We start from the raw sequence: 24407 nt of genomic DNA on the forward strand, positions 1-24407 counted from the left end.
CTTAAACCAAATATTGATTTATTGTACTTTAATGTTCCTCACATTGTGTTAACCAAGATGAGCGAGCTATAAATAATTTTAATTATTCTGTTATGTGTATTTGATTCTCAGTTGCAGCATTTGATGTTTTGTGATGACCCTTCTTGGGCGGGCGGCTTTGCAGGCGGGCCCCGGGCCTCCCTTGTAAACTGGCTTATCACAGGCCAGATCGATTTTCTGCCGCCAAATGGGCCAATGGCTGCAGGAATTAGTGGGCATTCCCCTGGGTGCAGGACCAAATGACCAATTGTGGCCCTAGGCACCACACCCAGGGGAAGTTTAAATGACCGGACTGTGGGGTCTTTCAGCCTCTCTCTCGCTAGGCCAGTTTGACTGTTCAAAATAGGTGGCAAACGGATCAGAGATTCCTTTGGAAGTGAGAAGAGGTCACAGAAATTGTTTAAATAAATAAAATGCACACAGGAGAATCAAGCAGAGGCACATTCCCTATTGCCAAACCCACACAAAAAGAAGATGGGCCCAGTTAACATCTCCCCTGACTTACGCTTCTCTCCATCCTGACCAGCGAGGCGTTGTTCTGAGGACTTATCTGCCAGGCGTTCTTCATGAAAAAGCCAATGGCACTCGAGTGCCTGTCCGCAGTAGGGGTAAACTTTCTAAAAGTGCATTTCGTCAGCCGGACGGGACCGTCGTATATCTGGAAGCCACGGATCGGAAACGTCCTATGAAAGTTACAGAAACGAAAGCAAGAAGGGGTGGGGAACATGGGTTTTTAGCTCTTCCTGAAATGTGTTACTTCCATTTTATCGTTTATCAGGTTTTATTTACCGTCCCGGGGGGCCCACTAAATAAGACTCTCCCATTTCCTCTTCCAAGAATTGTGCAAGGCAGATTAATTTAGCAGATAAGGGGGGTTCAAATGATAGCCTTTACAGTGGTACCTCAGGTTACAGACTCTTCGGGTTACGCGTTTTCAGGTTACGGATGCGTCAAAACCCAGAAGTACCGGAACAGGTTACTTCCGGGTTTCGGCGCTTGCATATGCGCAGAAATGCTAAATCGCGCTTTGCGCATGTGCAGAAGCACTGAATTGCATCACACACATGCACAGGCGCAGCACTGCGGGTTGCGAACGTGCCTCCTGCACAGATCACATTCGCAACCCAAGGTTCCACTGTATATGTAGGAATAGACAAATCTGTCCGTTCTGGTTTCTCTCGGTTTCCCAATTTTCAGTTCCTCACATCAGTTTGATTTTTTTTTCAAAAAAGTCCTCATGAAAATTCATCAGCATTTTCATGCAATTTTTTGGCAATATGGGTGGCGGCCATTTTACACATGACCACCGATGCATGGGTTCTTTTGGACCCAGAAGAGGGCAGAACAAAGGTTTGATGGCGTGGGCTGGGGCATAAAGGGTTGTAATAGGGCAAGATGAGCTTATGCATGCTCCGCCAACCCACATGGGGGCCAGGAACAGAACTCCTGCATAAAATGGTCACCACTTGCATATGAATGTTCGTATGCAATCTTGCCTACTATACACATTTTTACAGACACATTTTCCAAAGAATAATACATAATTGTACAGTACTTTCATTAATCAATGGCATCTTATTAATGCACGCTTTAATGCATGGATTTGTGAACACATTACCTAGTTGGGAGAACTGCACTGCAGAATTCAGAGAAGAGCAAATTTCGATGGATGGCTGTGTTTCATTTTTTGCATGCCCCCCCCCCAAGTGTGAATTAGGGTGGGGTTGCCTATGAATGCAAATAAAATCAAATTTCTGCCCCTTCCTTAGTCAGGTGTCTGCTGGCCACGCCTCCTCCAGCAGCTCACCCATTCACAGTGTAAGTGAGAAAGGGCCTCTATGAACATACAGCAACAGCATCTGTAGGGTTTTTCCACCTGATTGGCCAACCCTGACCAATCAGGATTCTCCAGTCAGGTGGAGTCCATTGTACAAACTGCCCCTTCCTCACTAACTCCAAATTTGCAGCTGCCAGGGAGGCATGACTAGGGAATGGCCAGCACACTTGCCCTCAAATTCACTTCACATGGTCATTCGACACATGGAGCATGTTTGACTACCTGTACTGAATTTTTCCCTACATTTATTTTGTCTATTAAATTTCTATAATGCCCTTCGTATGAGGATCACAGCGCAGTTTACGATATAAAACCACAAAAGAATGTAACGTACATTGCTCTTACTGCTCCCGTCCACTTTTATAACAACTCTGTGAGGTAGGTTAGGCTGAGAGACAGTGACTAGGCCCAAGGTCACACTATAGGAGCCTTGTGGCCGAATGGGGACTTGAACCCTGGTCTACCCAGTCCCAATTCAACACTGTAACTACTATGCCTTGCTGGCTCTTTTGCCACTCTGAATGGAGCCCCTGCATTTTGAACAGCATGCCAGGCTCTGGCCGTCTTTCTCAAACATTTCGGACATGGCTAAGCAACACAGACAAACACATGTCAGTTTTTATACAGGTGGTTCAGCGTTCTGAAATGCCCCCTTTAAGCACACACAACCTCATTTGCACCTCAGCCAAACCGTGACTTAGACTGCACTGAGCTAAGCTATGGCTTGTCTTAACATGCTATTCAGACCCAGACTCGTGGTTTAGATTTCTCCAAACCAAAAGTTGGAACCAAGATTCGTCTTATGGTTTACAACTTCTGCTTTGTTTGGAAAGAGGGACCATGTGCCAGGGTCCCAAGGACATACCAAGTCAAACCATGGTTTAGTTCAGCACAGAACCAAGATGTCTGAAGAGGAGCAAAGCAGCTGTGATCTCCTTCCTAGGAGCCTACAAGTTTCCTCATTTTCACCAACCTGTGGTCTGCCTTAGTGTTACGGGCAAACCGGTCCAGTATAATACGCTTCAGCAATGCTCTCAAAACTCTGTTTTCTACATTTCCTTCTTGTTTCTGCTCAGCGATTGTGCATCTGTTCACAGCTTTGTTTATTAGCTTGTTATTCTTGCCTTCAGTTTGGTTTGACTTTTACAACACTTCCCTCCCTTGTTCTGCTCCGTTAGCACATACACACGTACACATCTTGGAGATCCTCTCTCCTTCTCTTTTGGCAAGTTCCCGCCTTCCTCGTTCTGCCTCCTGAATACATGCCAACTTAATTCCCTCATCTACAGTTAGCGTATTGTACAAATTTTATCTATGGCTATTTATCTTTCTTTTCCGTATGACAAAAGACCATTGCAATTTATTGAGGCATGGTCCTCTACAGCTTTTCACACCCTATCAACCAGACACCCCATGTACTGGGATGTGCCCCATCTGTACTGGGAACTGTGGTTTGTTAAGGGTGCTGTGAGTTGCTCAGAGTCCACTGTTCTGCTCCCAGAGTAGTTCCATCAATCCCTCTTCACAGGGAACTCTGGGAATTGTAGTTTAGGGAGGGGGGAAGGGTCTCCTAACAACTCTCAACACCCTTAACAAACTACATCTCCCAGAATTCTTCAGGGGAAGCCATGACTACTTGAAGCGGTGTCACAGCACTTTAAATCTATAGCTCTTGTTGCAGAGTCCCACTTCTTGAACTCTAAGCTCCAGTGTCCACACGCGGCACAGTTGGAGGGCTAAACTGTTTAGAGGACAATCCATCTATAATCTTTCCTCAAGTTTGACTAATTCAAATATTCACTGGAAAGAGCAGCCTAGTCTTCTCACAAGACCATACCCCCCTCAGATCTGAAAGAGAAAATCAAATGTCTTAAAGCACCCCATGTTAAAACTAATTGCCTCAGAGAAGAAGACCAGTGAGACAGGGTCTCTTTACCCCCCAGAGGTGTTATGTTCTGGTATGGGGCACAATTTTTACATGACAATGTTTTAAACAAACATCTCTTCACACAAGAAACTGAGGTGATAGAATCTTGAGAGAAAACAGTAGCAGGTAAGTCAATGAATGTCCCAATTACCTTTCTGTCTGGAACCCCTGCCAGACAACATACTCTGGACAGCCCAGGAGCCAGAAAGACCACCTCTCCCTTATACACCTGTCTGGAATTCAAAATCTATGGATGCCCTCATGATGCCACAGTTCTCTGAGAATATGGTACATGGCAACTCCCAAGAGAGCATTCTTAATGGTAGCACCCCAATTCTGGAATGCCCTTCCCTCTCAGGTGTGGTTCTGAGTTTTGACGCAACACTAATGGAGTTTTGGCACAAACTAAAAATGTGCATTTGGGCAGGGCCATGCCCCCTCACCTGGCTGATGTACTAATGTAGTTAATAAACCAAATATTGATTTAATATTAATCCAGAATGCGGCAGCTAGACTGGTGACTGGGGGCGGCCGCCGAGACGACATAACACCGGTCTTGAAAGACCTACATTGGCTCCCAGTACGTTTCTGAGCACAATTCAAAGTGTTGGTGTTGACCTTTAAAGCCCTAAAAGGCCTCGGTCCAGTATACCTGAAGGAGCGTCTCCACCCCCATCGTTCTGCCCGGACGCTGAGGTCCAGCGCCGAGGGCCTTCTGGTGATTCCCTTGCTGCGAGAAGCCAAGTTACAGGGAACCAGGCAGAGGGGCTTCTTGGTAGTGGCACCTGCCCTGTGGAACGCCCTCCCACCAGATGTCAAAGCAATGAACAACTCCCTGACATTCAGAAGACATCTTAAGGCAGCCCTGTTCAGGGAAGTTTTTAATCTGTGATATTTTACTGTATCTTTGATTTCTATGGAAGCCGCCCAGAGTGGCTGGGGAAACCCAGCCAGATGGGCGGGGTACAAATAATAAATTATTATTATTATATTATTATTATTTTGGCACAAACTAAAAATGTGCATTTGGCCAGGGCCATGCCACCTCACCTGGCTGATGTACTAATGTAGTTAATAAAACAAATATTGATTTATTGTACTTTAATGTTCCTCACATTGTGTTAATCACTCCCTGGAAAGCCCTTTCCATCTGGCCCAGGGGGTGGGGCCCAGGCTCACCCTGCCCTAGTCCAGTGACTGTGGTGTTTTAAATTTTGGTTTATGGTTTGTTTTCTTGCAAAGCAGATGCACTACCATTCAGCTTCAACATTCTGCATGCAAGGCAGATGCTCTGCCCCTAAGCTACAGCATCCCTTGAGTCCCACTACCCCACTGCCAGATGTTTCTTCAACCTCCACCAATAGGAACGGCGCAGGTGTTGCTGCCCCCAGGGCCACCACCCACCAACAGTCTCCTCATCATTATAATCATTATAATTTTAGAAAGCATCCACGATTCATTAGTCCCTTTTCTGGAAAAACTTGTGTACCAAATCACATGCCAATTCACCTCCAAAGGAAGACACGATCCGTGAATAACCTACTTGTTTCGGGGCAGTGTCCTATATTCTCCGCCAGCTCCTTTCCCCCAGTAGCTGTTTTGTCCTCCCTGAGAGCCAACATTGTTGCTCTCGCCAACAAAGATGGAATGAGTCACTTCTAGGCTGCAGCCTTCATCGATGGGGAAAGTTCCATCGCTATAATTAGATGAACACGGACAAAGAAACACACAAAAATCAGATGGCAAGTATTAGCACAGCCCAAAAATATTCTGCCAGCACAGGTGTAGCTGTCTTGAAAATAGGTAACAGGAAAGGGACAACCTAATTTGGGGTTTCCCAAACCTGGATGTCCAGCTCCCCCCCCCCAGACTACAATCCCCATCATCCCTGACCACTGGTCTTGCCAGCTAGGGATGATGGGAGTTGTAGTCCAAAAACAAGTCCAAGTTTGGGAAACACTGACCAAAATGATCCAAGACCCTGAGAAACCTTCTCTCTTGAAAAAAAGCTAAATCATTTAGGGTAAGGGGTGTAGTTTGGTAGCAGAGCATCTGTTTCGTATGCTGAAGGATCCTGGTTCAATCTCTCGGCATCTCCAGGTAGGGCTGGGGAAATCTCCTGCCTGACACACCAGAGAGGCACTGTCAATCAGTGTAGGCAGTACTGAGCTGGGTAGAACAATGGTCTCAACTAGTATGAAGCAGCTTACAGTGGTACCTAGGGTTACATACGCTTCAGGTTACATACTCTTCAGGTTACAGACTCTGCTAACCCAGAAATAGTACCTCGGGGTAAGTACTTTGCTTCAGGACGAGAACAGAAATCGTGCTCTGGCGGCGCGGCAGCAGCAGGAGGCCCCATTAGCTAAAGTGGTGCTTCAGGTTGAGAACAGTTTCAGGTTAAGAACGGACCTCTGGAACGAATTAAGTACTTAACCCGAGGTACCACTGTATATGCTTTTTCATTTGCAGGGATACAGAAAACTGCCTTAAACCAGCTCAGAGTTGTCTTGCATCTAGCCCAGTACCACCTGCCACAGAGCAGGAGAATCTGTGGCCCGTCCAGATATTGCTCCATGCCTCTCCCATCACTGCTGACCACTGCCTGCGCCACCTGCATCTGACAGGAATTGGAATCCCAAAACATCTGCAGAGCCACAAGTTTCCCGTCCATGACTTACTCCAACCAGTAGCAACACTCCAGTGTCTCAAGGCAGCCAGAGAGAGGGGTCATTAGCATCAACTTAGATGAGAGAGACTTACAAAGGTGGCAGCTGATAAAAAGAAGTTTTTCTCCCTCCTTAAAATGGTGGGGCATCCAATGAAACTAAAAGGAAATAAATTTTGGGCTGTTTGCTCAGTGTGTAATATATGAAGGGGTTGGTTGGTTGGTTGGTTGGTTGGTTTTGAAAGGTCTACACAGTTCACTTAGGGTAGATCCATCAATGGCTATTAGCTATGGCAAGATACAGGCAGAACCTCTGGTCCTCCAGATGTTGGCAGACCCCCATCAATCCACACCAGCATGGCCAGTTGATAGGGCTGATTGGAGCTGTGGTCCACAACATCTGAAGAGCCACAGGTGTCCCCCCCTTGCATTAAGAGACCCTCTACCACCTATTACTAGACAGCACTGGATCCTTACAAATATGCCTCTATTAAGAAAGGGCAACTTACCTGGCTAAAGTGAGTCCAATCCCATTGTCTGCAAAGCTAGGAAGTGGAGAAAACATACAAAAAGGTAAGTTCGAGGGAATGCAAAATGCTACTCCCCCCCCCTCCCCCTGCAAAAAAAACCCATACAGAGTCATTTATTTATTTACAGGTTCATAGAACACCCTTCAGGGCACAATCATCTCCATAGCAGTGCACAAGCTATTGAAAATGCAAACAGACATCCTTCATTTTATTTATTTGACGAATTTCATATACCGCTAGATTGTCACAAAACCCATAACTGGTTTACAATAAATATTTAAATTATCAATAAAACCAGTTAAAAACAAGCACAGTGGTACCTTGGTTGTCGAACGGCTTAGTTGTCAAACAAAGCTGCTCCCAAACGCTGCAAACCCAGAAGTGAGTGTTCCGGTTTGTGAACGTTTTTTAGAAGCTGAACATCCGATGCAGCTTCTGTTTGAGTGCAGGAAGCTCCTGCAGCCAATCAGAAGCTGCAGCTTGGTTTCCGAACTGCTTCATGAGTCGAACAGACTCCTGGAACAGATTAAGTTTGACAACCAAGGTACCACTGTAAAAATATTTTTAAAATATTTAAATTTAGCAGTCAAAAAAAGACTAAATTGCATCATAAAATCCATGTGTCTAGATAGGTTTGCTTAAATAAAAATATTTTAAACAGGTGCTGAAAAGAGTGCAGCAAAATTGATCTAATTTCAGAGTGTAGGTAAAAGATCAATTAGTCACAACTGCGGAATGAGGATTGTGGGGACCAGGTAACAGTGCCAGTTCCACAGATCGAAGTGGCGGAGTAACTTAGTTTTAACGCGGCTGAAAGGAACAAGCCTGGTGTTCTGAAGACACCTACCCACAGTTGCGGAAGACAATGTCTCCTCCCCGAGCCCAGGCTCCATGGTCATTATTTTTGAAAGCAACAAGGCCATCAATGAGAGCGGGAACCCGTGGCTTCACAGGGTCGGCGTCCTGATGCGGACGGAATCTGGGGCAAAGAATCGAGTCAGATCACCAAGAGCCCAGAAGAATGGGAAATCAGAGACATGAGGGGGAAACATCAATCAAAAACCACCATCCATGCTCCCAAAATACTTGAACTGAAACAAAGCTCCAGTCTTCCAGCAATTTTGGCCACATAAAAACGTACGTTGGAACGCGTTCAACAATGCAAAACGAGCTTATGTTACTGCATATGGTGCTTGCATGGCTAAAAATAGCAAGTGTTGGAATAGTACAGTAGAAAGAAACCTCTGGGCTATACGCCCCGAGGGACTGAGATAGTTCATCGTTTTGGAAGCGGTCCCAGAAACCCCTTCACGTAACTTAGCTTCCCAACTCTTCTCTCTTCCCTGATCCCAGACCAAACGCCAAGTATCTGAGATTCTCCAAATGCTCCAAAGCCTGGGCTACTTCAGACGTGCATATTGTTGTTTTGACAATTTACACACCCCTTAATTATATTCAACCCTGAGCAAAGAAAAACCCTCAATGCGGAGAAAATAAAAGTCAGTTAAAATTATAAAATCAAAATTCAGTAAAAATGCCTGTCGGAATTTTTTGTTTTATAAAAAAAGTTTTCAGTAGACCACGAGAGATGGGGTCTGTATGTTTAATGAAGGGAGTTTCATTAAACAGAGCTCAAATACAGATTGCCTGGTTACTTGTGATCCCACATGGCTTGTGACTCTCCACCCTCAAGTCCTCTGTGATCAGCCAAAGATATAAGGAATTTCGCAGTCCCCAGGGCATGCTGGGCCCAAGTTGTTAAGGGCCTTGCAAATGAATACAAGAACCTTGCACCCGACATGGTAGCATGCAAGGAGCCAGTACATGTTTTCGAGCATCAAAGTTATGTGCTGGCAACAGCCTGTCCCCATCTACAGCCTAGCTGCAGCATTTTGCGCAGCGCCACTGAGTTTCTCCTCACCTGCCTCTGTGAGCTGATGCCACTACAAAGCATTGTGTGTGGACGGTTGCGTAAATTCTGTCCTCAGAACTGGCTTAGGCCACATTCACAACGTACATTTAAAGCACTACGATACCACTTTAAACAGTCATGGCTTCCCCCAGAGAATTATGGGAGCTGTAGTTTGTTAAGGGTGCTGAGAGTTGCTAGGAGACCTCTGTTCCCCTTCCCAGAGTTCCCTGGGAAGAGGGACTGATTGTTAAACCAATCCAATAGGAGCAGTGTTTATTGTCTTAGAAGCAGATTCAGCCCCACCACAAGGGGATACACACTTCCTTACTGCACACCAGACAGACCATTGCAACACACAAGCCATTTGTGGACAGTTTCCACCCCCCCGCCCCATCCCATCTGTCTCTAAGGAGCTGACACACACCTCACCAATTTTATCATCACAACAACCCTGTGAGGTAGAAAAGGCAGAGGAAACAGGGATTGTCCCAAAGTTGTCCAGTGAGCGTTTTGCGGCTGGAGTGGAGATTTGAGCCAAAGCCTCCCCAGGCATAACCTGACACTCTTAACCACAACACTGGCTTGCACATCCCCTCAGATTTCAGACATTTTGCTAGTTAGTAGACGTGAGTGCCCACCCCAAAACACGGAGACAGAAGCACCGAACAGACTGGAAATCCCCCTAAAGCAATAAAATTAAACTCAACGCACCGCAAAGGGCAGCATGACATTTTGTTTACACACCTGGCGTTATCCACTGTCAGATATTCTCGAGGATTTTCAGCACTGGCTCTCGTCGTCTTGACTCCTTTCCCAATAAACAAGCCAGCCTGGAAAATTATTTTATACACACTCACACAAACGTTCACCATCTGAGTTCAATTATTTTTGAACAAGCAATGTGTACCATACTTGGTAAGAAAGGACTGGAGTGTTTTGCTAAGGGAGCAGAGATATAAAACATAGGCAGGTATTGGCACAAAAAGCAATGGGCAAGCTAGAACCTGTGGCCCTCCAAATGTTGTTGGACTCCAGCTCCCATCATCCTTGACTGCTGCCCATGCTGACTGGGGCTGATGGGAGTTGGAGTCCCATTAACATTCTGAAAGTCCCAGAAGCTTAAGTGTTATTTTTGCTTACAAAACCTTTCATATACTTCTGCACACCTAGGGAGTAGGGATAAATGAATTTCTCAATCTTTGGCCTACCTCATTTTTCATTTATCTTAAATTCAGGCCTCCGCATTTCTGCAGCAATTTGTGATTTTTAATTAAAAAGAAAATCCTTACTAAAGTTCTCCAACGTTTCAATTCCAATTTCTCACAACATGAACAATTTTGTATGGTGTTTGGACAAATTTGCAAGCCATTTCCCCTAATACAGAGCATTTTTGAATATTAGCTTCACCAATATACGTACGCAGAATTATGCATGTTCTGGTACTGTATATGCATTTTTGTACACACAGCTTGGCTGTAAAAAATGCACTGCAAAATTTAGAAAAGTGCAAATTGCGAAGGCAGGCTGTGTTCCAGTTCACCCACTATTTGAGAAAATCCAACAGGGATGAGGGTATAGCCCATGCCAGCGAAGAGGTCAGAGCAGGCAGAAAACTGCCTCTGAGCCTACCACTGACTGCTCAAATCCTAGAGCAGGGATGGAAAAAACCAGTGGACCACTAGATGTTGCTGGACTACAGCTCCCATAAGCCCTAGCAGGCATGGCCAATGGGCAGAGATGATGGGAGCTGTAGCCCAAAGCAACATCTGAGAGGATCCTTTAAAAAAGAAGGGAAGACAGTTGACCCAAGGAAAAGAGAGGCACCAGGGTTTGGGTCTCCAGCTGTTTTGGGACTACAGTTCCCATCATCCCTGACTGCTGGTCCTGCTAGCTAGGGATGATGGGAGTTGTAGTCCAAAAACTGCCAGTGACCCAAGTTTGGGAAATTCTGAGCTAGACAAAGATAAAACCCACATCCCCTTGTGACCATGTTCATATCAAGGCACGCGGTCCCTGGAAGGTCACCCACAATGGAATCTTGGCCTTAGTTCACCACCCTTGCCCTGGTATTTACAGAAATTTGCAACATGCCTTGAAGTTGGAGTGGACTCGGTTGTTGTGAAACGTCCCCAGAGGAGTCAGTTCAGACTGCCCGGCTGGATACTGTCCTTCAGACTGTCCAGTAGGAACACGGTGGAAGATATACCATATTCCAACGTCCTGGAGAATGGGGGCAGGTAGAAGATGCATAAGAGTGAGCAAACGTTACTGAATTAAACTTTGCTGCTAGCTTACACTGGCTAGGGATGCAGGTGGCGCTGTGGGTTAAACCACAGAGCCTAGGACTTGCTGATCAGAAGGTCGGCGGTTCAAATCCCCACGATGGGGTGAGCTCCCGTTGCTCGGTCCCTGCTCCTGCCAACCTAGCAGTTCAAAAGCACGTCAAAGTGCAAGTAGATAAATAGGTACCGCTCCAGCGGGGAGGTAAACGGTGTTTCTGTGCGCTGCTCTGGTTCACCAGAAGCAGCTTAGTCATGCTGGCCACATGACCCGGAAGCTGTCTGTGGACAAACGCCAGCTCCCTCGGCCAATAAAGCGAGATGAGTGCCGCAACCCCAGAGTTGGTCACGACTGGACCTAATGGTCCCTTTACCTTTACCTTACACTGGCAGGGGGCAAGGGCATTATATTATATTCCTGACAATGGGCTGTGTCCAATATAAGTCCTATGCAGAGTAGACCCATTTAAATTAATAGACCTAAGTTAGCCATATCCATTACTTTCAATGAGTCTGTTATGAGTACTGGATACAACCCCATATGTCTGGCAACAGGCCTGTAGGAAGCTCTCAGAACCCTCACAAAAAAACTCACAATACCCAGAATTCCATGGAGGGATCCTGTTTAAAGAACAAGATTTAAGATTCAGGGCTGGAGACAAGCAAGCACGCAGCCTTTATCTGTCTTACCTGTGCACCTGCAGCCGCATTCTCTATGAGATTATTATTTGGGTTAGCAATCCAGAAGGAGCTGACAGCCCTGGGGAGAGGGAAACACAGAGATTTATTTTAAGTCACTGAACAGGAAGAAATAAAAAATGTTATAGCACCGCAGTGGCTGGCGCTTGGCCACAATACTGCCATGAATCCTTAAAAGTCTGCAAAGTCCTATAAATGACATTCTTTATGAGAAGTTCAAGGCCTTAAGTGATGTCAGGCAAGTCACAGAAGCTCATTACGGACCGAGCTGTAAATTACAGCTAAGAAATCGTTAGCGGAAAAGCTCGGCTCCGCAGGAGAAACAGGATTCCCAGAGTTCTTTGGGGGAAAGTCATGTGCTTCAAATGCAAAGTGTGTACACAGCCTAAGGCACTGGGTCCACCTAGCTTAGTTGTGCTGACTTTGAGTAGAAGCTGCATTCCAGGCTTTCAGGCATGGAGTCCTAGCTGGCGTCACTGGGGATTAAACCTGGAACCACCTGCAGATGTTCCTTCAGAACAAGGCTGCTCTAATTGAATCATTAATGCCAGTGGGGGGAAAACAAAGAAATTTGCCCCAGAAATTATATGCATTCCCCCAAGAACGGATCCGGATTTCGGCATCACCTGCTATTGAGCACTAGCTACCTAGGTAAAAGGTAAAGGGACCTCTGACCATTAGGTCCAGTCGTGGCCGACTCTGGGGTTGTGGCGCTCATCTCGCTTTACTGGCCGAGGGAGCTTGCGTACAGCTTCCGGGTCATGTGGCCAGCATGACTAAGCCGCTTCTGGTGAACCAGAGCAGCGCACGGAAATGCCGTTTACCTTGCCGCCGGAGAGGTACCTATTTATCTACTTGTACTTTGACGTGCTTTTGAACTGCTAGGTGGGCAGGAGCTGGGACCGAACAATGGGAGCTCACCCCGTCGCGGGGATTTGAACCGCCAACCTTCTGATCAGCAAGTCCTAGGCTCTGTGGTTTAACCCACAGCTCAGTCTCTAATTATTCAAACTTTCTCATTCCCAGATCGCTCTGCTGAATAAAGACATGATCTCAGCTGGCAGAACAGGCTCAAAACCTAGCCGACTGCCCATAACATCTGCGACAAAGCAATCTCCTTAGTCATCACCACCAATCTGACGAGTTTCTCCAGGAAAACTTCAGCAGGAGGAAGAACACTCAAGAGTGCTATCTTATCAAAAGTCCAGCTATAGATATATCGTACCAGTATGTCTGCATGACTTCTCCATCCCGGCTGTGCCACTGCCTCACATGCAGATAGTGTAAAATGCAATCAACGGTTAAACATTAAACTCAAATGACATGTGTCATTAGAGGAGTGCCAGAAGGTAGACCTGCTGGCACATCTCTGGGTGGTTTACAGTAAATCGGCACAGACTCTTGACTCCCAAAGGTTTAACCCTAACAACAACAAAACGACTCTGTCCCTAATTATATTACTGAGATAAAAAGAGTGATTGGGGTTGCCATGAGCAGAATTATTTCCGGGAAGGGCACTGAGCTTTCTTCAGTTCTTTCCATTCCATTTTTCCAGTATTAAATTCAGTGCTCCCAATCTGCAACTTTTTTTAGTGCATGCATGTTGCCCAACATATGCCATTTTTGCATATTGGCTCGGTTGGCAGACCATGAGACTCTTAATCTTAAGGTCGTGGTTCGAGCCTCGCATTAGGCAACAGATTCTTGCACTGTACTCTCCTGGTCCCTTCCAACTCCATGATTCCATTATTTCTTCTGCAAACGATTTTGCAAGTGAACACTGTGAGCGCTGCAAGATCCATGCGGGCCTGCGTCTTGGTGAAAGGGTTCTTGAGGAATCCCCTTACGCACACAGCATTTGCATGCCCCCAAATCCAAACACTGCCTCTTTATGGGACAGGTGTGTGGATGAAATAAAACCCTTAAGTGAGCTACTAGGGACACGGGTGGTGTTGTGGGTTAAACCACAGAGCCTAGGACTTGCCGATCAGAAGGTCGGCGGTTCGAATCCCCGTGACGGGGTGAGCTCCCATTGCTCGGTCCCTGCACCTGCCCACCTAGCAGTTCAAAAGCACGTCAAAGTGCAAGTAGATAAATAGGTACCACTATGGCGGCAAGGTAAACGGTGTTTCCGTGCATTGCTCTGGTTCGCCAGAAGCAGCTTAGTCATGCTGGCCACATGACCCGGAAGCTGTCTGCGGACAAACGCTCCCTCGGCCAATAAAGCGAGATGAGCACTGCAACCCCAGAGTCGGTCACAACTGGACCTAATGGTCAGGGGTCCCTTTACCTTTTAGGTTGTACAAATCAATTGCTTGATCCTTTACCCAGCACCTTGTTTATATTTGGAGGAAAAACCAAAACTGTTCCATGCATTCTATGGAGACATAAAGCTGGAGTTTTACTTACATGCAATCGGTGCTCGGGACAGGAAGATACCCTCCATGCACATTATCTCGCATTGCGAGGCACATGGCCTCATTGCGGTCAGTTGGCAAGATTGTGCCTGCCTTGGTAAGGAGAGCCAGGTTGTGGTGAAACGTGTTCCGCTGCTCTGTCCCGTCCTCCAGGAAAAAACAGTGTCCCAGAGTGTCATAGCCGATGGTATCTTTCACCTAAACAAGCCACCCACATCAAAAGAAGGAGGGACAATTGTTAAAAATAGGCTGTACTCATCGGAAGCAAAGCAACCTGCTCTGGTACCCGAAGCGGCGCTCGTCCCAGGGGGCATGGCATGCATCCCAGGGGGCGTGGCGTGGCGCCTGCAGGGGGTGTGGTGAGCATCCTAGGGCTGTGGCGCGCATCCAGGGGGCAGGGCGTGCTGCCTGCACAGGGGGTGCGCAGCGAGCGGTGCAAGCCCAGGAGGGTGCCACCAATCGGGGGTTGGCATTTTGCCCCCCCCCTTGGAATGGCACCAGGAGAGGGCCGCCCCTCACCCCCCCCTCGGAACGCCCCTGGCACCCATGAGCCTGTGTGTGGAGACAGCCAATGTAGTATTCTACAGATGTTGCTGGGCCACAACTCTCTCTCTTTGGGGGAGGGGGGTTCTGCAAACATATATGTAAAGGGACCCCTGACCATTAGGTCCAGTCGTGACCAACTCTGGGGTTGCAGCGCTCATCTCGCTTTATTGGCCGAGGCAGCCGGCATACAGCTTCCAGGTCACGTGGCCAGCATGACTAAGCCGCTTCTGGCGAATGAGAGCAGCGCACAGAAACGCCGTTTACCTTCCCGCCAGAGCGGTACCTATTTATCTACTTGCACTTTGACGTGCTTTTGACCTGCTAGGTTGGCAGGAGCAGGTACCGAGCAACGGGAGCTCACCCCGTTGCGGGGATTCGAACCACCAACCTTCTGATCGGCAAGTCCTAGGCTCTGTGGTTTAACCCACAGCACCACCCGTGTCCCTTCATATACATATTACACACACACATTTCTTATTGAACTTTCTGTTTTACAATTTAGAATATTCATTTAAATACCCTTACAATGTCAATGACCTCCCTTCTTCTCTTTCCATGGTTCATTTTGCGTATCATAAACTAAACCGCTCAGTATTCCGTTATTACAACCTTCAAAACTTGTTTATGCTGTTGAATCTATCTTAATGCTGCCAACGTTTTCAAGTAGACACAATTTCCCCCCATATATTCAACAAACATTTTCCAATCTTCTTTAAATATGAAGGCTCCTCATTCAAGAGAAGGGAGTTGTAAAAAAAAAGATCGATTTTTACAGCCTCCTTGAACACGTACCATGATAAGACGCTAAGCATTTCAGCTGGAACAATTCCTTGAGCATGGGGCCAAGGAACCCAAAAAAGGTCCTATTCCTTGCACACACCAGTCTGATTGCTCTCAAAGACAGGAATGCAAAATCTGTATCAAGTCACACTGAAGGAGAAACATTTGACTTTTGGGGTGTTATTTTACATTTTAGGTTTAACCCGAAACACACACCTTTAAACATATGGAACTACTTGGATTAAGGTTTTGCTTAGCATTGCCTTACGATCCCTCCTGCTACATACTCTTTGACGCTACACACACACACACACACACACACAATCACACACTTCTGGCTGTGAGCCTGGGTGATACAGAGAAACATTTTGGCCAGGTTCCTCCTGCCTCATGTTGCGTGATAGGTTGAGTGCCAAAACCTAACCATGATTGAACATCATGAAATAGCCATCAACACGCATTGTTGGAGAGCACAAAGGTCATTTATTGTGTTGCAAAGCTATATATAAGTTAGCTATTTGGAGCCATCCCAAATCATCTCATCACTAAAAACTGAGATGGATAGAAACAGCAGACTTAGCTATGCTATTGGCATCCATCTCTGGAGAGAGAGAGACAATGGAGTGCGCCTCTGGGGGTGGTCAAATCGCTATGTTAGCAAGCACCAAAGTGACCTCCCTGGGGCGCAAGCCTGGGCAGTGTCTATGGAGGACCTGGGCTGCTGAGACAACAAGACCCTTCGGCTTCACCAATGTGGTCCATGTATTATATCATATTTCCAAGACCTTCCAAATATGCAATACAGAATTATCCTTATTTAGACTTCTCCGTTTATCTTTCTGCATTTTGACCTTCAACTTTCCACACAGAATACATACTGCAACATGCGCCATTTTCAAATACGATATTATATTCTTTTAACACTATTAAATTTCATGTTGTGCAACAGAGGACTTCAACGCCACAGTTGGTCTAGCAGCGCAAGGTTGTCCAACAGGTCGATCGCGATCTACCGGTCGATTGTGGGATGTTCCTGGTTGATTGTGGAACCCCGACCCCTCTGGCTCCCTAAAAAAAAGCCCAACAATTTCGGCTCCCTAAAAAAACCCTCAACAACTCTGGTCAATGCAATGGGTAGCTCACTGCCAGTGTTTTTTCAGGGGGAGTAGATCACAGTCTCTCAGAAGTTGGACATCCCTGGTCTAGAGGAAACTCATTGGATTGCCCAATCTATCGTACAACAACATTCCCAGCAACCTGTTTATGCATTCTCTTGAACAACAACATTCCCCTAGTGCAGGCATGGCCAAACTTGTAGTTTTGGGACTACAACTCCCATCATCCCTAGCTAACAGGACCAGTGGTCAGGGATGATGGGAACTGTAGTCCTAAAACATCTGGAGGGCCAAGTTTGCCCATGCCTGCCCTAGTGCAAAACATTCCACCACTGCAACAAGCGTACTGCTAACTGCCGTTAACTTAGGGGTACCCAAACACTGTAACAGAACTGAATGCAAGTGGACATGTGAGTTATTATCAACGGGAAACACAAAAACAGTTGCCTACCCAAAGGCCATTGGCTCCATGGATGGCGACACATCTTGAGAAGCAGTGATGGATGGCCAGATTATCAAGGTAAGATGGTGGATTGTAGCCTCCTCTCTCATCTACATCTCCCGTCAGATGGAAATGTACTGGATAGCTGCCTAGGACCTGCTGGCCCATGTTCTTCAACTCCACCCCCGACATGTGGACAGAGGTAAAACCTTTTTGGATCTATTCAGACAAACAAGAACACATAAGGAAAGAGTCCGTGGCAGAAAGAAGAAGCACAAACTGATTATCAGGACCAGCAAGTGGTACAGCATTTGTTGACAGGGAAATGAACAGTAGCCAGAAGTGTGGAGAACAAGAGGATATTAAGTTTCTACCCTTGTTTTGGAATCTGGAGGTGCCTAAAGTAGAGAGAGGACTAGGCCTACAATACTGTATTCATTTTGTTAACCAAGACTTTCGGAGCCTGTCTTTTTAGGGCTGGGAGATTCAGGTCACTAAGTATCTGGGCTGGGTTTGGTCAATGTCCACCAAAAACACACTTACTTTAATTTGTCCTCCAAAAGTATCAAAGCTGAAAAACTGGCAGTGGTTTGGTCCGTAACAAGAGTCCTCCATTTCTCCTTGGATAAGTATATTTCGAGTTAAGAGTCCAACCTCTGCCCTCATGTCTACTCCATCCACAATCTCACCCATGTGGAGATAGAGGGGACTTCCTGGCAAAATAATTTTAAGAAGCTTGAAAGGGTCTTCCTCATGTCCTATCCCAACCCACTGAGCCTTGCAATATTGATCAATAGCAAATGAGAGCAGGAAACTGATAAAGGGATAAAGACCATCCCTTAGGGTGGAAGAGCGAGGGAAATTCATTTGAAGGCTACAGTATATGAACTGTGCTTTCTCAAGCCATTACAAGTAGAGCATCTCCGTTGCCCACAGATGGTCCCAGGTTCAATCCTGAACACCTCCAGATAGGGCTACGAATATCCCAATTTTGAACCCTGGGGAGCCACTGCCAATCTATGTAGACAACACTGAGATACATGGATCAATGGTCTGACTCTGCTTAAAGGAACTTCCTATGACCCTAGTAAAAGAATCATAGAACTGTACAGGGACCACAAGGGTCATCCAGTTTGACCCCTGAAATACAGGAATCTTTTGCCCAACATGGGGCTCAAACTCTTTTTTTTTAAAAAAAATAATTTTTATTAAATTTTCCATTTTAACAATTCAATCAAATCACATTAAATATTCCAAATTATAAAAATACATATCATATAGTCCAAATATTCCGCCAAATTATAATTTTTTATTGGGGCTTCCCATGCTTCAAGTTCGGTGGGGCTCTGATCATCTTATATCTCTACTGCCTTGAGTTTCCAATAGTTCCTTTAATTCTTCCTGTTGTTACCTTTCCTTACATGGTGCTCAAACTCAAGACCCCAAGATTAAGAGTCTTAACGCTCTACCAAAAGCAGAACAAATTGAATAATTCCCCATATCCAGCTTAGCCCACTTTTCCTAGCTCAGTTCAGCTGTTATAAAATAAAATACAATATTAGAAAGAAAAGCAGTGAAAATATGTTTAAAAATCAATATGAATATTTACTGAAGACATCTCTCAAACTACCTGAACAGAGCTCCCGGACCATGGGTGGTTCACGGACCACAGTTTGGGAACCCTTGGCTCTAGCGCACTGTTTACAATGAAGAGTCAAATGGTTGCACCTGCTGTTCATGAACCAGTGGTGGACACTGAACTCTCCATGCTACCATTCCTCATTACTTGAAAACTGTTTCCATTTTTAGCTCTTTGATCAATTGGCCGCCTTCATTCATAACATAAACTAAGGAGCTCTGTCGACAAAGGAGACCTTAAGGAGGCATTGTTGGTCGTACCATCAATCTTCACTTGGTTCGTCTGACATTCAGGACAAGGCAGAAGATTAAACTCTTCAGCCTGGTGCATGGAATAGTCCGTGCTGGCAATGACGACCTTGTCTCCCGGGAGCCAGCTAGTCACTTCGTCCACCAAATCCAAAATTACGCCATTAGACACTTCCACTTTGAATCCATGATGGGGTACTCCTAGAAAGGGGGGAAGTGATCAACAACATTTGCTTCTGGAGCTCTTCACTCACCAACAGCAATCTATTGGCTCAGGTCTACCTCGTCTCAAGTCCCACTCCAGCAAATGCCAACCTCAACCATCTCAGTCACATTCCTACTGTCCCCATTCTCTGTTTGGGGAAGGGCAAGAGTTCAGTGGTAAAGCATATGCCTGGCAAACAGGAAGCTATCTTATACAGAGTCAGACCACTGGGCCCTCCAGCTCTGTATCATCTACAACTGACTGGCATTCACAACCCTACCTGGGAGATGTCAGGGATTTTACCTAGACCCTCTGCATGTAAAACAAATGATCTGAAACTGAGCTGCGGCCCTTGCCAGATTCAATCCCTGCCATGTCCAGTTACCAGCATCGGTTAGCAAGTGGAGCAGGGGATAGACGCTGGCAATATTGGGATAAAAAGGTCAAGGGACCCCTGACCATTAAGTCCAGTCGTGGCCGACTCTGGGGTTGCGGCGCTCATCTCGCTTTATTGGCCGAGGGAGCCGGTGTACAGATTGTGGGTCATGTGGCCAGCATGACTAAGCCGCTTCTGGCGAACCAGAGCAGTGCACAGAAATGCCGTTTACCTTCCCACCGGAGCGGTACCTATTTATCTACTTGCACTTTGACGTGCTTTCAAACTGCTAGGTTGACAGGAGCAGGGACCGAGCAACGGGAGCTCACCCCGTCACGGGGATTCGAACCACCGACCTTCTGATTGGCAAGTCCTAGCCTCTGTGGTTTAACCCACAGCGCCACCCGCGTCCCCAATATTGAGATAGATGGACATAAAATCTGGCCCTGAGTAGGACAGTTCCCTAAGCTGCTTCTTTTTGCCATTCCTGCATTGGAAAGAGCCATTTGAGCAGTCAAAACTAACCAGTGAATTGACAGATTAAATGCTATACACGTACCCCAAAGGGGCCTAATATTTGAGGCAGAGGTCAGCAGCTGGAAAAACCCAGCACCACCTCTTCACCTCCTTCCCTGGCAGTAAAAAATAAAATAAATTAACATTCGCTGCTCTTTCATGGCATCCAAATTCATTGGCTTCACTGACCCCAATTCTGCATAGCCACAACCAGGAAGCTGGTCTGGGTAATTGTAGCTCCAGGACGGAAGGCTCAACATTTGGTGATTTGAGCTCCAGCAGGGAGAAGAGGCAGGATGTAAATGAAATATGATTAAAATCTGTGTCCTCACCCAAGCACGGCACCTTGGCTATGTAGGAAGTGGACTCTATAAGAGAATGGGATTGAGGCACTGATCTACTATCCTTTATATATATATCAGACTTTGCAGCCTGATACCCTCTTGATATTTGGACTACAAACTCCTATCAGAGTCTAAAACATCTGAAAGTTGCTGGGCTGGTGAAGGCTGTTTATATCCTCAAAAGAAAAAAGCCGAATTGCTGACCCGGGACATAAAGTGTTAATTTTGTAACAAGGAAAGATACTAAGGGGTGGAGGGAGGGAGAAACCCAGCTGAACTGTTATCAACAAGAATTTTGACAGCAGATAACACTGAATACTTCAATGAAAGAAGAGAAAAATCTGTTAACTAGCATAATGAGCAGAGTTTCGACATTCAAGAGATCAAACAGTTCTCGCTGGCTTCCCCAGAGAAACACAAAACCACTGTTCTAAATTTGTGTGTGTCTCTGGTGTCAGTAGAAGACACTGATCTTCAACTGGTGAGTTAGGATCCACTAAGGGGTCGTGGCCTGATCCAAAATCGGTGTCACAGGTGTGCTACCACCATGCATATATACATGGTAAAAGTTTGAGAAAAAGATCCCCAAATGCATGTTTGGGTTAAAAGAAGGTCCCAGGTCTGAAAAGGTTGAAGATACCTGCTATGAAAGATCAAAGCCATATCTGAATGGTCCAGTGCTAATGGAAGCCAGTGCAATATAGAGGACAGTGTGTCACATCAGGGCGGGAGAGACCCTGCTCAGCCGTCAAGTTCAGTGGGTCACCTTTGCCAGTCACACACACTCTGCAAAACCTAACTCACAGATCTAGTTACAGGTAGGTAGCCGTGTTGGTCTGCCGTAGTCAAAACAAAATAAAAAACAAATCCTTCCAGTAGCACCTTAGAGAGACTAAGTTTGTTATTGGTATGAGCTTTCGTATCTGAAGAAGTGTGCATGCACCCGAAAGCTCATACCAATAACAAACTTAGTTGGTCTCTAAGGTGCTACTGGAAGGAATTTATTTTTTATTATTTTGTTTCTAACTCACAGAGTTATTGTGGAAATAACTCTGGCTTTGAGCAACTTGGGGTAGAAATGCAAAAAATAAAGAAACAATGAAATGAATAATAGAGAAAATTAAAGGAAGCATGCTCCTGGATGAAAGAAGATTGTGTGTGTGTGTGTGTGTGTGTGTGTGTGTGTGAGAGAGAGAGAGAGAGAGAGAGAGAGAGAGAGAGAGAGAGAGAGAGAGAGAGGAGTGTACACACAGTTCTTAACTCACAGATGGTTGAGAAAAGCAAGCAGCCTTCATACCTTCTTTTGACATACACATCACTGTAAAAATGCATACCATGTACCAAACAAGGATATATTTAGCCTCATGGAATATTTGACTACGACCAAATAATAGATCATCAATTGATTGCCCCAGCCTATGACCTTGTCTGGCTTTCAGAGGTAAAAAGCTAGAACAGCAGGGTTTAATCAATAAACTGGTTTGTAATCTATCAAAGGCTCTTTTTTTTTAAAAAAAAAAAAGCACAGTTAAAGATCTAAAAACAGGAGTGTGGATTTTGGTTCAGCCTTATTGGTTTTACTCATATGCAAATTTAATCAATCAGATAGACATGAGATTTCTATAAACTGGGCGACAGCTCAAAAGACATACCCAGGGAGGAGAGAGAAAGCAGATAAACACCACTTGAACAAGAGATTAGAAAAGGGCTTAAAAACCTTTGATCCATCCGCTATGAGCAGCGATTGTAAAGACAATGCCTTCGTATGTCTTAAATTCTCTTGTCGCTGTTGCCAAACTTGTTGTCCCGTTGCGTTGAGAAGGCGTTGCATCCTCTGTGATGGAAGATGCATCACCGCCAAGGGTCCCAACCAGAACCCAGGGCTGCCTGGAGGAGGGGGGGAAGCAGACTTGTGATGCAGAAATGGAACACCCTGTTCACATCTGAACCTCAAATTCATTCAGATATTCAGTGTCCAGCATCGTCTGAAGGCCAAGTCCTGCTCCAAAAATTTGCAATCAAAATATACGACGCTCTCTCGGAAAAACACCCGCTTCCAGGGAAGTGGGACACCAGAAGAAATCCTCTAAAGTTTAGCTTAACAGTGGAGGTAGCTAACTCACGCTGCCGTGACGGACCTGCAGCTAGCTTTGAGAAATTCTGATTAAGCAACGAAGCACCGTAACTGCAAAGACCGACAGAGCCTAGCAGCTATTCTGCAGGCAACCTGTTGCCTTAGTCCACAAAATACAAAACCTGGAACTGAATATAAGTCATCTTGATCGGCGAGAGTATGGGCAAAGTCTCCACTGAGCTTGCACGCAGAAGAAGATGATGATGATTTTAGATTTGATATCCCTCTTTATCACTACCTGGAGGAGTCTCAAAGTGGTTAACATTCTCCTTTCCCTTCCTCCCCCACAACAAACACTCTGTGAGGTGAGTGGGGCTGAGAGACTTCGAAGAAGTGTGACTGGCCCAAGGTCACCCAGCAGCTGCATGTGGAGGAGCGGAGACGCGAACCCGGTTCCCCAGATTACGAGACTACCGCTCTTAACCACTACACCACACTGGCTCTCCTACACAACCCTGGCTCTCAGTTATCTCAGAAGGGGGAAATGGGACCAGCTTATCAGGCAGAAGGCAAACTCTGTCCTTCAAACAACACAACAGCAGCGGCAAAAAGGTAATAGGGGCTTCCGAGTTTTGATAGTTTCAAAACTGCACGCCGCATCCTTTAAATACGGGCGCAGGTTTTCAGCTTTGATGTCATTTGCTTCGGGGACAAACCTTCAGAGGAATGTGGAAGCCAAAAAAACTTCTTGCATGAATTGCCAAGCACAAAGGGGGAGGGGATAATCCTGTTAGATTGGACAGCAGTACAACAGTTAGGAAAAGGGGCCAGGAGCTGTCCATGGTGGCAATGTTAAGTTTTCCAACAGAACCATTTTCTGAAGGAGTTCACTGCTACATGCACCAAGCGCAAGCATGCTCTCTCTTTTACGCCAAGTGTCACAGGTTAATAGACCTAAAAAGGGTTTGCTGGGACACCCTATGCTTATCCCTAGAACCTTGTTTTAAACACCACAGAATTTCTGGTTCCTTGCACTCTGATCAAAATGCCAAGACTATCAAAAATATATAAGGGAGAACACCGTTCAGTTCAACTGGCAAGTTCCACAGGCACTGAACGTGGGGTTTTTTTAGCCCCAGAGTACCAAACCAAAGTATCCACATTGCCTATGGAAGAAAATGGGATTTGTGAGCCATCAAAAAAAGTCAACTCACTGCTTCTTAACCTTGTAGGGTTTCATTTGCTGGCAAACGCAGGTGGCGCTGTGGGTTAAAGCCTCAGCACCTAGGACTTGCCGATCAAAAGGTCGGCAGTTCGAATCCCTGTGGCGGGGTGCGCTCCTGTCATTCGGTCCCAGCGCCTGCCAACCTAGCAGTTCGAAAGCACCTTCGGGTGCAAGTAGATAAATAGGGACCGCTTACTAGCGGTAAACGGTGTTCCGTGTGCTGCGCTGGCTTGCCAGAGCAGCAATGTCACGCTGGCCACGTGACCCGGAAGTGTCTGCGGACAGCACTGGCTCCCGGCCTATAGAGTGAGATGAGCGCACAACCCTAGAGTCTGGCAAGACTGGCCCGTACGGGCAGGGGTACCTTTACCTTTACCTTTATGACAACCCAGGTTATTTTCGTTTCCTTCCCTTTCCCCTTCTTTGGAAACCACCATGTGCATGCACAACACTGAACCCAGGATGGGGAACATTTGGCCTTCCAGAGGTTGCTTAACTACAACTCCCATCAGCCCTAAGAAGCACTGCCAATGGTCAGAGCTGGTGGGAGTTGTAGTTCGGCTTCCTCTGGAGAACCAGAGGTTTTCGC

The 24407-nt window shown here is 46.1% G+C and overlaps 2 protein-coding genes across 3 annotated transcripts in view; both read right to left on the reverse strand.

The window, feature by feature from the left end:
- The window catches only part of CEMIP (cell migration inducing hyaluronidase 1), a 170641-nt gene that overhangs the window by 140984 nt on the left and 5250 nt on the right, over positions 1-24407 (reverse strand). The window lies entirely within an intron of this gene.
- The window catches only part of LOC114583937 (cell surface hyaluronidase CEMIP2-like), a 78663-nt gene that overhangs the window by 49650 nt on the left and 4606 nt on the right, over positions 1-24407 (reverse strand). The window contains exons 5-16 of the mRNA XM_077918920.1: positions 22237-22406; positions 19091-19279; positions 17735-17904; positions 17201-17410; positions 14301-14506; positions 11883-11952; positions 11005-11133; positions 9658-9743; positions 7849-7980; positions 6981-7016; positions 5347-5499; positions 545-722 (exon numbers count right to left, since the gene is read on the reverse strand). Coding sequence (XP_077775046.1) covers positions 545-722; positions 5347-5499; positions 6981-7016; positions 7849-7980; positions 9658-9743; positions 11005-11133; positions 11883-11952; positions 14301-14506; positions 17201-17410; positions 17735-17904; positions 19091-19279; positions 22237-22406 — 1729 coding nt within the window. The remainder of the gene's footprint in view (positions 1-544; positions 723-5346; positions 5500-6980; positions 7017-7848; positions 7981-9657; positions 9744-11004; positions 11134-11882; positions 11953-14300; positions 14507-17200; positions 17411-17734; positions 17905-19090; positions 19280-22236; positions 22407-24407) is intronic.

Source organism: Podarcis muralis, chromosome 14 (genome assembly GCF_964188315.1).
Source record: "Podarcis muralis chromosome 14, rPodMur119.hap1.1, whole genome shotgun sequence".
NCBI classification, from domain to species: domain Eukaryota; kingdom Metazoa; phylum Chordata; class Lepidosauria; order Squamata; family Lacertidae; genus Podarcis; species Podarcis muralis.